This window comes from Vicia villosa, linkage group LG1, assembly GCF_029867415.1.
Source record: "Vicia villosa cultivar HV-30 ecotype Madison, WI linkage group LG1, Vvil1.0, whole genome shotgun sequence".
Lineage (NCBI taxonomy): Eukaryota > Viridiplantae > Streptophyta > Magnoliopsida > Fabales > Fabaceae > Vicia > Vicia villosa.
In genome coordinates this window covers 175,246,132-175,262,544 of record NC_081180.1, presented here as the reverse complement: position 1 = coordinate 175,262,544, position 16,413 = coordinate 175,246,132, and the positions used below count along the sequence as shown (strand labels likewise).

Below are 16,413 nucleotides of genomic sequence, written 5' to 3'. Positions count from 1 at the left end.
TTTGTATTTGGTTGAAAGAAAACACAACAGGAAGAAGGAAGAGACAAAAAGCAAGGAGAAGGAATAAGAAAAAAAATAGGAAGAAGAGGAAGAGCTAGAAGAAGCAATAAAAAGAAAAAGAAGATTAGTGAGAGAGAGAGAGAGAGAGAGAGAGAGAGAGAGAGAGAAAGAGGATGAAATGAGGATTCAGAAAGAGGAAGAAAGAGACAATCGGTGAGAGAGACAAAGAAAAGTAAAATATGATTGAGACATATGTTCATTTGTGATAGGTTAGATTCAAACAATGAGACGCATGTTATTATGCAATAGGTTAGATTCAAAATTTAAATTTTTTGGACAAAAAATGCCCCAAATTTGGGGATGTGGCAAAATTATAAGAAAGAGCATTTTGGAATTTTCCAGAATAACTAATTTTATTATATTATAGATAGATGTCAACTTTACATAATATATAAAATAGTATAGGTGAGTAATATGATCATTTTATTATAGAAAAAGTACTATAGGCTAATAATATTCTCCTTTTCTCATTTTCAACTTTAACAACACCTATTCAACATTTTCAAGATCAAATGTATCATACTTAGTGATTGAATATTAAATAAATGTTGAAAGTGAAGAAACTGTTCCATATCAAACCTCTTTTTCTATCGTCTCAACTGTTTAAACCATGTCGCAATTCATCCAGCCTCTGAGCAACTATACTTCAAATTTCATTTTTAGGTTATATATCATTAGAATGATTTCATACTACAGAAGTAGATAAGTAAGAGTTTTTAATAGTGAAAAGAAAAAGATAAAACTAATTACAGCAAATTCAAAACAAAACAACATGTATGGAAATAGTATAGATATTGAAAATACCCATAAAATAAGCTTACCTATGATAAGATAGTGTGAAAGCACCCAAATATAAAATAGAGTAAGGTATTGAAGCATCCAAACCATTTCAGATAGCAATGCTTTCTAACTTCATATCATTTAGCTCTCCACAAAACTTGAAAATATGGAGTAAACAAAATCAACTCATGAATATAGTTTGTATTTTAAAGTTTCTTTTATTTTCTTAAAATTAATTAATTGCAAGACCATACAAAGTAGAATGTTCACAAAATAATCTAACCTAGTACAAAGTCAGGTGAAATATAACATTAATTGCACCTACATCTAAGCTCTAGCACCACAATACTTTATGTTAATAACCTAATTTTAAAATATCAAATAGATAGAAAAGGAGGGAAAAGTAGGTATTCAAAATCCTTAATATATTAAGGTAAAATACTATGTCACTCTTTAGGCGCCTAAATCTTGCATCCCTCCCGCCTAAACCTCTACTCATTTATTATTTAACCCAAAACAAAATATCTCTTACATCTCAAATAATTTATTTCCCTTTTTAATGATCCGCTTATCTTATTACCCCCTTCCAATAATATATAATTTAATAATTATTGTTATTAATATTATTATTATTATTATTATTATTATTATTATTAATAACCTCTACTCATTTATTATTTAACCTCCCTTTTAAAACACAAAACTCAACCTCCCTTCTTAATTGTCTAAAAATTTGCATTCCATCTAACACTCAGTCTCATTTTAACCAAATCAAAATATCTCTTATTTTTTTACAATACACTTAGTCAACAAACTAAAAGAACTTAGTGTATCTTATACAAAATGCACATTACTATTTATTTATCCACCATCCTTCGTATTCCTTTTGAAAATAGTAAATAAAAATATTTGTTTAACATTATAGTTATAATAATAACAACAATAACATTTTTTAATAGTCAAATAACTTACATATAATAATATAATTGAACATTTGATTTATGTGGTGTTTATTTTTTAATAGTCAATACTGTTATATCTCAATATATAAATATACGAACTCCATTAATTTATGTGGTGTTTATTTTTTTTTTTAATATAGGTGGATAATGCCAAGTACAAATTCAAAAGGTTTTGATGCATATTATTTATTGTGTAAGTTTGTTCAAATTACTATTTTAATTCCTTTACAACATTTGTATTGCTATTTTAATTTACTTTCAAATTTTGTATATTGTGTAAATTTGTTTAAATTGCTAATTACTCTTAAATCTCAAAGATGAATTTACTTTATTTTTGTTCAATTGCAGGAAAAGTCAGAGAAAGACAACAATGCCTTCTGAGATTCCAACAGTTCTTTTAACCTTTTTGTAGCCAAGGATGCTTCTTCTGTCTTCCTTTGCAACACCATCTTTGTTCTCTGATTCAATGCTAGCATCAGCTTATGTCTTTCATATTCGTTCTTTCTACCATCTTTTTTAAGCTGAAGAACTTCCTTTTCACGCGAAGCTTTCCATAACCTAAATTGTTCATATTCCTGCTTAATTTTGTGTTGCAGTTGAACCTTTTGAGATTTAATTCTTTGGATCTCATCCTGCAGTTTCTTTGCAGCTTCATCTCCTTTCTGTTTTTGTCTCAACATATGAACCTGAGCATCCTGTTTCTTCTTTAGCTAAGAGACATGTTATTCAGGTGTATTTAATTTTTGAAGATATTCTTCTTTTAGTTTGTGAATGCTATTACCAGAGATGGATTTGAGTTCTTTAATTCTCCCCGTAAATATTTTTCTCATATTCCAACTCAAAAAGTTTCTTTTCATAATTTTGTTTGAGAATTGAAGTATTGTTAAATATATATATATATATATATATATATATATATATATATATATATATATTTAATTTTAAACATTAATATTTTTATTATAAACATAAAATATCTATCAAAAATTTGTCCCGTGCAACGCACGGGTAGAAGTACTAGTTCAAATTCAAAAGCTAGCAACATAAGAATTATTTATTATGATTGAAACGAGCAAGAAAAATTATTTCAAAAAATATTAACTTTATCATTCACAAAGTCCCTTTTATTAAAAGTAAAAATAAATTATAAAAATGAAAACCCTTTAATTAAAATATCTTAACCCAAATCAAATATTTCTACATTAATAATCATCACTTTTAAATGTACATTACTTTCGTGCTTCTTATACTATTATCTTTTCTTGCAATCATCATCTTTTCTCTCACTTCATATTCGTGAATTCATTGAGTCCTTCCTAAATTCAGATCTGTAACAGATGAAATTAAATAAATAGAGAAAGAGAGAAGATTAGAAACATTAAAATTATCGGTTACATTTGAAATGGGCAAGAAAAATTAACTGAAAAATCATTAAAATCTATAAATTCAGACATATCAACATTCACAAATCAACCTGAAATAGCTAAGACAACTATTAAAAAGGAAAATAGGAAAAAGAAAAAAAAACATGTATAATATATAGTATAAATTTAGAGAAGTCAATAACTATAATACAAACAATGATCTGGGTTTGTTGCGATGAAGATCGGGAAGTAGGATGAAGATTTGGAAATATGATGAAGAATTGGAAGTTTTGTACGAGGATCTTGAGAGTTTTTGGGTAAAGTATATGAATCTTGGAAGGTACGTTTCTGAAATTCTCGATTTTTCAGGTTTTGGTGTGATAAAGATGGTGATTGGTTCTTGAATTGTTGGATAGGTTTATTGTTGAGAGAAGAGAAGAGACCGAGAGAAAAGAAGGAAGAAATGAAAAAGAAAAACTCATAGAAAGTGATTACCAATAGCAGACAAGGTAAGGGAGAAATCCTTGAAGAAAATATAACGGTGACACGTGGCGAGCAAAGGAATAGAGTGATTAGAATCTGAAGTTGGATTTGAAATGTAAAAAATAAACACTTGGCCTTCTGTAATATGAGAAGTGAATGGTTAAATGGGAACATTTGCTAGTTACCGAATAGTTCAATTGATAGTGTAATTTATTTTAACATAAAGGGAAATTTTGGTAGAGCATGCAATTCATTTGTTATTGATAAATAGTAGATTTTTGAGAGAAGAGAAGAGACCAAGAGAAAAGAATGAAAAAATCAAAAAGAAAAACTCACAGAAAGTGATTACCAATATCAGACAAGGTAAGGGAGAAATCCTTGAAGAAAATAAAAACGGTGACATGTAGTGAGCAAAGGAATAGAGTGATTAGAATATGAAATTGGATTTGAAATGTAAAAATGAACACTTGACATCATGTAATATGAGAAGTGAATGGCTAAATGGGAACATTTGTTAGTTACCAAATAGTCCTATGGATAGTGTAATTTATTTTAACATAAAGGAAAACTTTGGTAGAGCATGCAATTCATTTGTTACTATATATATAGTAGATAGAATAAATTTTATTTTGACTCTCACAACTCACCTATGTACACTATCTATGTTGCATCGGCATAATTTGTGCTCCAAGACTCGGTTCACATGCTTCCCCTAGAAGGATGAGTCCTTCTTTCATTGTGTCCAACATTGCAACCACTCAATAAACCCTTGGCTAAATTGTGAATTCTTTAATGCATACTTTTTAACAACGCAACAAATGGCTTAGAGCGGGAACCTATGATGCTTACTATAATCTTTTTGCATATAGTTTTTGATGGGATTGGAGAAACAAAAGATGTATTTGCATCCTGGTGAAAACGTCTTCATATACAATTTCCCTAACTTGCTTGTTCCATGGAGGACTCTCTCCTCCTTTGTTTTCATAACTCAGTCAAATAAAATTCTCTCAATCAATTTTGCTCTATCATAAATATTGATTAAAGTTTCTTCAAAACACATGAGTATTAGAAACTTCCAAGGTTTTTGGCGCGGATGCTTTTTTGGCAGAATTTTATGTCATCCATCGCGGCCTTTCTCTTGCGAAGGACATGGACTTAAGTATGTTTAGTTAACTCAACATTAAGGATACATTACGTGACAATGGCCAATTCATAGTTACTCGCACTATTCTTGGCATAACTTTTACAGAAGTTACTGTAATGTTCTTCACATAAATGTTGGATCCCTGATAATTAAATGTGACAAAATAAGAAAGCTGAAATTGATTAGTCAACTATGGGAAAAAGGGTATGGAATTACCTTGTATTTCAAGTTTTTCTCCATGCATCTTGCCACAAACCATGGTTTTAAATTTCGGTCCGCAACCGCAATTGGTGCCGCAATATTGCTGATGCGGTAGCCTTCGCATCCGCATCGGACCGTAATTGCGGTGTGATTTGTAATCACAGGTCCAACAACACTATAATTTGCATCAAACACCTTCATCCATGTTTTTTCACATATTTTGATCATAACTCAACATTTAAGAATCCATAGACTTAATTTATGTGTGATTCGTAATATAAAATATTAACATTAAGTGTTTTTTAATGGTGTATTTGAATCTAGTTATGACAAATTAAAACCAGATATATACAAAGAATCAACATCCAAGAAAGTGCAATTTGGTGCACAAGCACAAAAGACCATGTACTAAAAAGAGAAGTAAATTACCAAATCGTGATCCATTCATTCTTCTGTCTCATAGTTCATAAATCCAAAACCTTTTGACAAATCCTTCTCATTCTTTGCAATAACCAAGCTAATAATTATTCCAAAAGAGGAGAACTTTTCTTTAAGAGGAGCTTTGGTAACATCTGGGTTCAAATTCGTAACGCACAAGTTTGTATATTTGGAATTGAGTGCTCATTTTTTCTGATAACTTTCCCAACATATCTGTGAGAAGAAATGGAATCGGATTAAAACCAATCTTTAAGATAACTAAAACATCAAATAACTGAAGGCACAAAAAACCTAGACTTTAATATCTAAAATATGAATTATGATAAATTGTTTTAAGCATTGAATTCCTTATGTTTCCAAGTAAGGAATAATTTGAGTCTACGAGGGTCAAAGTGCTAAGACCAATTATTCATTATTTAAGTGTAAAAGTGTATTAAGGTCTGATTTGTTTGTTGTCGATGATCCTTCATGATACTCCCTCCGTTTTTTATTATAAGTCGTTTTGGAAAAAAAATTGTATTTAAATATAAGTCGCTTTACAATTCCAATGAATAATTAATGCTACTTTTCCTATTACATCCTTAAATATTTATTATTCTCTCTCCTTTCAATTATATAAATTTATCTTCCATCATTAATGAAGGATAATTTTGTAAAAACCTTCATAATTTCTTATTTTCATACAACAATTATTATTTTTCTTAAACTGTGTGAAAAGTCTAAAACGACTTATAATAAAAAACGGGGGGAGTAAGAGATAATTTAAGTCAAGAAGAGGAAAAAAGACAACGTTAGAACCTACAATATAAATTTAAATCGTCATCCTTATAATTTTCCTACCTAATCATATTAATGGACCAACTTATAATTTTCATTAGAATCCTCTTTACTTTTAAAAGAAATTAAAAATATATATATTATTAAAAAAATTAATTACACCATAGGTCTTTTAAGTCATTTTATTGTAATAGATTGCTACTTTAAAAAAAAAAATTGTAACAATAAAATAACTTAAAAGATCTCTGATATAATTATGCTTGAAAAGAGAATAAAAAAATGAAAATAATAATAGGTGAACATTCTAATACCCTTAAATTTAATTGGGTTCCGGTTTTTTCAGTCAATCAAATACTATGATTCAATATCACGTAAGTCGCTTTTTTATTTTATTTTAAAAAGATTTAAATTTTTTTAACACAATTTACACTAAAGATACCATAACTAATTTAATTTTATAGATAATAATAATAATAATAATAATAATAATAATAATAATAATAATAATAATAATAAAAAATTGATGGAAAGCATAAAGGGATTCTCCATTTTTTTTATAAATAAAGACACAAATTTTTGAACCGAATAATTGAGCTCAAATGATTAATAGACTTTCTTAAGACGAATAGTTCGAGAGAACTCGACTTTTCTTTATGAGAATCTGAACTTAAAAATAATTTATAAAGATGGATCAAATCACACCAACAAATTACATCAATAGTTACAATCATTTTTAAACTTCGATATTATTTTAATTCAATTGTTATAAATAACCACTTAATAATTATATAATTCTTTTTTTTGGTATAGTCTCCTCCTATTTTTAGTAATAAATAATTTCTATTTTATTAAATCATTATAACTTCTCATAAAAAAAATGGATTTCTCACATTTTTCTAACAACTCAATTAATTTTTTAGAAATTTTGATAAAGTTATTTGCATTGAAGATTAGAATTTATGACCGTTAGCTACAGTGTACATCGTCACCTCCATTTTTTGATTTCAAGGCTTCATGATGCAAGATCTTCATTTTCTTTCTCTTTCCCCTGAAGCTGCTCTGATTGCGACAATCAGCAACAATAAAAAAACACTAAAACAAATATAAAAAACCTTTCAACCTAAAACTTTTGCACAAGCTGATCACAATGTTTGTAACATTCCTTTGAGCCAACTTTCCATCCCTTGCGTTAAAGGAGATAGAATAACAACCTCCATACCAAAAGATGAATATCAATTAGGTATTGAAGTGTGTTAGCATAACCTTAACGATTGTATTATAAGGCCAAAGGGATCCACACCTCCCACGGTAGTTAGCTTGCCTGCCAAGCTAAAAGAAAAATGGAAATCAATTGATAAATGGGGTTTAACCTCTTTAGGAAAAGGTTTCTCTGAGTTCTCCTTTCTGTGCATTGAAGATGTTAGCCCAGTTAGGTCATCTACTTCTTGGAATCTGAATTCAAGAACACTCAAGCTCTTCTATTGGACTAAAGATTTTGTACCCTCTAACCTAAATCAAACCTCGACACAGGTGTGGATTCGCATTCATGGATTGTCTCAAGAATATTGGAGGCCAAAATTCTTATTTGCAATAGAAAGTAGTATTGGAACACATATTTGTATTGACTCTGCATCCAACAAGCTATCATATGACAGGGCTTTTGGTCACTATGTTAGAATTTTAGTGGATCTGTATCTTTTGAACTTGAAGGAGCTCACTTACAAAGTCTTAGCTGAAGGTATTCAAAATTGTATTTTACACTTATAAACTATTTTAAGCTTCAATGGATTGAATGACTTCAATGAATTGAATGACGTCAATGGATTGAATGGTCTTGTTAATCAATTGATTACAAGCGATTTGTTCAAGTCACATTTGATTGAATGGTCTCTTCAATTCATTGCCATGATTTACAAGAGGTTTCTTACTACTATAAAATGCATAATTTTTATTATTTCAAATCACCTCTTTCAAATATTTTTCTTTAGATTCCTACTCACTTTTACTGCACAATTTTCGAAGAAGCTACATAATTTTCATATCAGACCAAGTTTTTGAGCATTTTTAAGTGGATACTTGATTTATTACATTTGAAAGGGAAGAACAATTATATTGCAGTTTTGTTGTATAATCAAAATTCTATTGTATTCACATTTACAAATTCAAATTGTTGTAACATTTATATCAATCGTCTATAACTTGTTTACCAAGTTGTTGGGGGGTCTAACATAGTAAAATCTCAGGATGTGAGGGGTCTGGAGTACCCTTGTTTGAAATGGGGAACCAATATATATTCTATGTTCATTTACTTTTACTGCATATTCACTTTTATGCACTTTCACTCAACTGAGAAAAATAAGTGTTATTCACAAACCAGTAAAAAGTAAAACCAGTAACAATTCTTTAAAATTTTCAAAAATCCGTCAAAATTTTCATAAAGATACATCGTTAGATCACTTTCTAACCTTTCTTAGCACGACACAAGATATCATATATGCATAAATTATCAGTTATATTAATGGATCATTGTCCAACATGGTCTTTATTAGTGAACTCACTTACCCTCTTGGCACTGTTTTTTACTCTGTTTGCTACTAAATTGAACATGTGACAACCATAAACTATTTTAATCTTGCTCATGATCATTCACAATAGACATTTCTTTACAAAATCAGTCTAAATTACTTTCCACTCCATGTAAGTTCGACATCCTTAATATTCTATCACTTGCTACTTAAAATATACTTGTATATTTACATGTGACATCACACATTTTCAGCCAACACTTATGCAAGGAGTTTCAATTCTATACCTCTCGAGGTAGTCTTTACTATATCTTTGAGGAGTAGTTAAGTAAATGAATTAACTAAACTATATATATATATATATATATAGTTTAGTTAATTCATTTACTTAACTACTCCTCAAAGATATAGTAAAGACTACCTCGAGAGGTATAGAATTGAAACTCCTTGCATAATATATGACTTAAATATTTCATCCTTAATTAATTTTCTTGCGTAAGAATGTCTAAGACCCATGTGCCTTGACTTTCTATTATACATTTTGTTGTATGCTCCAACTAGAGTGACTTGAAAATAAAAATGTATAAACACCATTTAAAAGTTATCTTTAGCCAATGGAAATTCCAACAGAAAGTCCATAAACCATTCAACTTCTAGACTAGTTGAAGCAAGAGACACGAAAATTGATTCCATGGTTGAAAGAGTTATACATGTTTGTTTCTTGTTCTTCCAAGAAATTGCACCCTAACTAGTGTAATTATCCACCCAGTTTTAAATTTATGATTTCTAACACTCGATATCCAACTCACATCAATATATCCTTTTAGTATGGCAGGAAACCTACGATATTAAAGGCTAATATTTGGTTTTCAAAACGTAACCGAAAATTCTTGTGATAACCTTCCAAGGCACTCCAATAGGATTGTTAGTAAAGATCAAAACAACAAAATGAGCACAAGTCACGTGGAAGGAAATGAATTTGTTTTGGATTTAATAAAAAATTTATTAGAAAGGAAAAAGTTGAAGGATCAGGCTTCAATGAAGACCATGAAGAGGCATGTTCTTTGATGAAATTTTAAATTAAGGAGAAAAATGAGGGAGTGAAAAATTACTTTAAAGCCTCAAAGTCTAAAACTTTGTTTGAGAGTTTAGAGAGGTGAAAGAAGGGATTTGGGATGTTAAAAAGGAAAATGCAATATTAAGATTTATGAGAAATTTGAAGATGAAATTATTTGAGAGAATGATAATTTCTATTGAGAAGATGTTTTACAAGCTTATGTACATTTGCTTCTACTTGCTTCGTTACTAGCTTTTACTAGTTTGGTTTATAAATGATAAGTTCTTCCTATTCATAGATTTAAGGGAGAGTTCTACTTACATCTATGAATTCTCTCTCTCTCTCTCTCTCTCTCTCTCTCTCTCTCTATATATATATATATATATATATATATATATATATATATATATATATATATATATATATATATATCATTTCATGTTAGACTCATCTGTGTGTGTCCCTTCTTCATACTACTTACATTTATTACTATGACTCCACTAATCTACTTCTACATTTCTCTAAAAATTTCTTTGGGCTATACCACTAATACCGACAAATAGGTCTAACAATTTATTCGTCCAATGGATCAAATCGAGTTTATAATCTAACATCGGGGAGGGAATTCGTCGGAAGAAAAAAAAGAGAAATTTTAAATATTTTTTACAATTGTGATTTTCTATAAACTGATAAATGCATGTTTATCATTACTACATTTTTTATTTTTATAATATTATAATAACATATAATATATTTGAAAAAATTATGTAAATCCTCCAAAACTTTTCGAAATTCTCCTCTAATATAAATTTTAAGTCCTCTTATAGAGGTTTTGCATTATGAATAAAAACAAGTATTTCAAACTTTTCTAATCAAATTTCTTCAATTTTTTCACTATATCATTTCCTTTTTTATCAAAAGTTTCCTGTCTCTTTCCCTCTAAACTCCTAAACAAAATTTCAAAAAACAAATTGTTCTACTGTAAAAGGTACGAAGAACATAAAACCTATAAAGAAATGGACAATTTTGATGATGGAGAAATTCAAATCAAATGTAACTACTTTCATTCAAGAAAAGAAAGATATGTTAGTACGAATTAAAACCAAAATAAAATAAAAAAGATGAATTTTCAATTTGAAATTCGAATTGAATTACTACTACAAATAATACATTTTATGACAAAGTTTTCATCTTGGTAATAAAAGTCTGAGGCATAAGACCAAGGCGCACCATATTTTAATTTTAAGAAAATAAAAACAACATATTCCCTCGATTTTTAATAACACCAATGGAAAAAACCATTCAGAACACACTTTGAATCACAACTATTGCAGTTTATGTTTTTATATCGTTATAAGTGTAAACTAATTAATAACCAATCCCTTAGGTTTCCTTAATGACCAAAGGATGAATATAATAAGATTTTACTATAAAAGCACTCGTAAACAAATTTTACCTTAAACCTAACTTATAGTAGCCGCCTCAAACTCATATGCATCATTCTTGTGGGATTGATTGCAAGATAGAAAAAATCTTCAATGTTCTTCAATCTTGAACAAAATGTTTTTTCTGCTCTTGCAATATTTCTCACATAATATTGTTGATGTTGTTGTTGTATTTTTGAAATAACCTTCATATGGTGTCAATCAAAGAAAACAATTTTGCTTTCCTTGGCTGACAATATTGAGAAATTTATTTCTAAACATGTTATAAATTGCACACAAAAAAAATGTTGACTGGTAAAAAATTGAAATGGAAACATGACATGTTACTTTTAATTTTTTTTATCATTTACCATTTTTTCTTTGACCGCATTATCTCAGATTTTTTTTCTAAACCCAAGGGATTTACTTATTTTATTTCAATTTAAAAATGAAGATACATTTTCCCTCGATTTTTTATATGTTACACAGCTACAACAACAAATTTATATCCTACATTCTTAAAGGAACAACGTTCAAGATATTGCCAAGACATCAATCCACAACAAATTATCAGCATCCACTACTATATGTCTTTATTAAGCATTTTCCAAGAAAAAATTTGCTTAAGATAAGAAAATCTTAGAACTTAAACAAGTTTGGAAAAATTCTCTATGATGGATTGTAAGTGCAGAAAAAATATTTCCAATAGTTGGAACAGATAAATCCTTAGAAGTTGGATGCATGCAATTCATAGAACCTTAGAAGTTGGATGTTGCTCTTCAAAAATAACAGCTACTATGATAACGCTACATTTGTTGTAATAATGTAACTTAATATTCTATAGAAGCAATGTAATGTTTAAAAAAAGCTTATTCACCTTCTACCTCGTTTTTTATCAGAAATCGAGGGTATAATTTTGGCGTGATTATTGAGAATATTGATCATCGTCCTTAAACAAATTTTTGCCATCCATTTCATGAGTATCAACACTCAAGACACTTCTATTAGTGATCCCTGTGAAACCTAACAAACATTCGTTATAAAAGCATTATGAATATCAAAAACTGTTAATGAAACATATAAAATGAAACTTTGAAGCGTAAAAAATTTGGTAAAGTTCTCTACGATGGATTGCAAGAGCAGAAAATAAATTGGACTTAAGGCTTATGTTCTTCATAATCATTTTTTTGACGGTGTTCATTAATAATCATATATTAATTCATTTCACTAACCCCTTTTCTTTTATTACATCATAAACAAATAAATGCAAAAGGGAACTGAAATATATTGCACCAAACATTTTATCTTCGATCCATGACATTTCAATGAAACAAAGATCCAACATCTGATATTCACCAATAGTGCTGACAATTGATTCAAATTTTGTTATATATATTTATAGAAATATTCTGTGTAAACAGTGTAATATTCTGGGTAAACAATTAATTAATTTTTTTATAAACACATGTATTAAAAGCACAAGGGGTACAATCCAATACAAAGAGAATCAAACTACCCACAAGCCAATACTAGCCGGGTAAAGAAAAGCAATTAATTTATTAATATTCTGTAGTTTGTAACGAGTTAAAAAATATCAATCTCACCCCTCGGTTCTATTGATAAATCGAGAGGTATATGCGCTAGTTTTGAAAATATTAAAAGTGCAGAAGTTGTGGTTTCGAACCCATGTTCATAAGCATTTTCCCCTCGTTGTTTTAAAAACTGAGGGGTAAAGTGGAAACTTTTCATGACGCCCTTTGTTAAATGCATTTCATGTCCGAGGTGAAACGTGTTATTTATAGTAGTAATGCATAAAAATATTAAGTTAGTGAAGAATAATAAGTCTTAATTAGGGGGTGTTCATTTGTTTGAGAAAATTTGAACCAAACCACAATTCAAACCAACCCATGATATTTGGGTCAGGAATTTTTTTAGTTCCAGCAAAAACCAAACCAAACCACCGAAACTCAATATTAATTGGTTCAAATAACGAATTTCCAAAATTCTATCCGAGAGCCCGTTTACCCGAACCAACCATATTAATTTTATAATTTATATCATCATTATCATGGAAATTAGTAAAAGATATTCAACTTCAAGAAGAGAAAAATTAAAATGTTATTTGTGACATTCACACCTATATTCAGACCTATATGGAGAAATAGAAAATTAAAATTTTTATATTATTATGAAAATCAATTGATGTAAGTTAGATTTTTTTTTTTTTAAATATATTTCTGCACATTTATTTCTAATAGATTCAATCAATCCAATCCAACCTAACCCATTATTTTCAGTTCTGTTCAATTCGGTTTGAATTTTTTCGAAAAAAATAAATCTAATCCAAACCAATCCATATATTTTTGATCGATTTGGATATCGAGTTCTCTGTAATCAAATCAAATCGGGCCACAAAGACTTCTAATCTTAATTAATATATTTGAAAAAAAAATATTCACAATAAGATATTGGTATGATTTATATTTGCAATTTTGTTTGGACTATTTTTATAAAAAAAAAATTGATTTATTCCTTATTTTAAGAATAGCGTAACTAAGACACATTTTTTAATTACAATTTAATTCTATACATAAATTGATATTAAATTTTTAAAATGAATTATTTTTATAAAAAGTATATTTTTCAGACTTTCACAAATATAAATACAAAAAACTCCTTTCACTAAAAAAAATAATAAAACCTCCATCAATATAACCTGCAGCATTGATGATATCTATATAGTATTATTAATCATAAATCTCCTAACACATGTCATTGCATTTCCACACTATTTAATTTGTATTGATATTCAATAGTGTGTTTAGTTAGGGCTTACAAATTGGAATGCCAAAAAATAAGATCAATTTTTCCATAAAGTTAAGTCCATGGTAGTTTCCCCATCAACCCAATTGAACCCTCTCTGCAACGCCGGTGGTGTCATAACCAACCCTTCCGCCATACTGTTTATCAATCCCGGCATGTTGAAAACCTCCTCCTCGTCCCAAAACAACCCTCCAGAATCTAAAGACTCTGAACCATTCTCGGCGGCCTCAGCAAAGAATGGTTCAGAGCCCTCACAAGACGAGAAGTGTCTCTCACCCGCTTTCACCGCGGCAAACTGAATAGACCTAATAGAAGAAGTTTGTGAATCAAGACGCGGCAAAGAGGTAGCTGAGTTAGGAAAATTTAAGGAAGCAGCTTCACCTCTAAAAGCTAAAGCTGCAACATCATAAGCTTTAGCTGCCATGTCGGGGTGAGAAAATGTTCCAAGCCAAACACGACGTGTTTTGTTGTTAGGTTGTCGTAGCTCACACACCCATTTTCCATTTCTTTGTCTTACACCTTTGTATATTGGGTGTCGTGTCTCATGGAACTTCTTCCTTCCATCTTTTCTTTTATTCATATTGTTTATGTAGTAGTTGTAATATGTATGTATCAATATCTATTTATCGACTAACCCTATATATATTGATACCTTATTAAATAAATAAAACAACGTGACACATTTAAAATTTGCCCTAACGTGTGCGAGTGTGACGCATGCAAAATGTGAACGTATGAACGTGATTAATTAAATAAGAAAATGGATTACAGAAGTAGTTAGTGACGATAAGTGAGACAAGTTTGTGTGACATTGATGTATAGTGAGTGGGGAACGCGAGGAATCTTGTGTGAAATGTTGTGTTGTTGTGACACTTTATTGTGGCGTTGGACAAAGAAAGTGACAAAAAGTATAGTGACTTGTAGCACAGGAATGGTGTGAAAAGCGTGTTTAAATTGATTTGTTTTACTAATCGCATGTTTAATATGTTGGAACCTTACTCTATATGGTACACGTTGGTTAATATTTTCCTATTATTTCATGCTCCACGTGGGTGGGCCTGAAAACTTTACTAAAAATAAAGGCACGTGGTGGGAAAACTGAGTGAACATAGGGTTATGCAAATTAACGCATCATTGTTTGGCATTATTAAAAAATTCTCGTTATATTATGCTTATGTTTGTTTAAGAATTTGTTTTTAAAAAATGTTTTATAGGCCATTTTTTTAATCAAGGGAGGTTGATCCAGTTGGTAGGTGTTAAGAATATTAACGAATAAGAGAATAAAATATTGTTTAAGGTTTTTTTATGTACATGAAGGAAGACATGATCTTAATGTAGAAATATATTAATAAAGTTTATACAAGCACATAGGTAATAAGTTGCGCCACTTTTCTTTTTAATGACAAAATCAATTATTTTAAAACACATGTGCGGTTTGTAAACAATAAAAAATTGTTATTTATCTTGTGATCATGTCAAACTTTACATTTATATCTTGAACACTTTTATTTAAAAAGGTACTCGCCAAAATATATTGTGTTTTAAGGGGGCGATGTCCTTGCTAGTAAAACTGCTAAGGTCAAAATCTGGATCGCAATACTAAGATCATCCAATGCTCTGTCAAAATTAGTGTTCATACCATATACCCCACTGTCTCTCACTATATGATCAAGTAACATCCAAGATTGGACCCTAGAAGCCACAAAAGCATATGAAGAAATTTCTACTGCCGACTACAAACTCAATCCCTCGACTCTAATGGGCAAAGAAGTCACTTTCCATTGAAGGTTCCCAAATAAAGGACCTCTACCAACCATTATGTCTTCAATCTCCCTTTGCAACTCTTTATCAAAACAAATAGTTTTTTCCTCCATACGATTAGGTTGACACGTTTATGGAACCTTATTTTGCAGGTTACTTCAAGGTGACATCTCTTTAATAAAGACAACAACTTTTGATGATGACAACTAATGTTTAATTATGACAACTGAATGTCCAATAATGATAATTCAATCATAAGCAATTAAAGTGGTTAGAAATGTATATCAAAATATTAGGATTTGATGGACTTGACTCTCAGATGATGGCAACCAAATGAATAAAACTTAATCCTCATATTAAGTAAACTCAAGCAAGTGTCTTCAAGAAAGGAACATCTGACAAGTCTTAAAGTATTAGGATGTATGTGAGAGTCTGCCTCGACATGTCCAAGTGAACATATTCTAAAGCATAAGGGCATTTTAGTATAATTTCATGGCTAAATCACACACACACACAAACATGTTTTCAAAATTATTTTCTCAAGAAAAATGTTTTCAAAGATGTCTTGAAGCCATACCAGAGAAAAGTTTTAGGAGAATTTGTTTGTCTATACC

General features: G+C 29.6%; 1 protein-coding gene across 1 annotated transcript; it reads right to left on the bottom strand.

The window, feature by feature from the left end:
• Positions 1 to 13,897: 13,897 nt before the first annotated feature.
• LOC131659871 (dehydration-responsive element-binding protein 1B-like) lies at positions 13,898 to 15,912 on the bottom strand. The gene is made up of 2 exons (XM_058928998.1): positions 15,814 to 15,912; positions 13,898 to 14,657 (listed from the first exon to the last, which is right to left on the bottom strand). The coding sequence occupies exons 1-2, from the start codon at positions 15,910 to 15,912 to the stop codon at positions 14,076 to 14,078; spliced, it is 681 nt and encodes a 226-aa protein (XP_058784981.1). The 3' UTR covers positions 13,898 to 14,075.
• Positions 15,913 to 16,413: the final 501 nt, after the last annotated feature.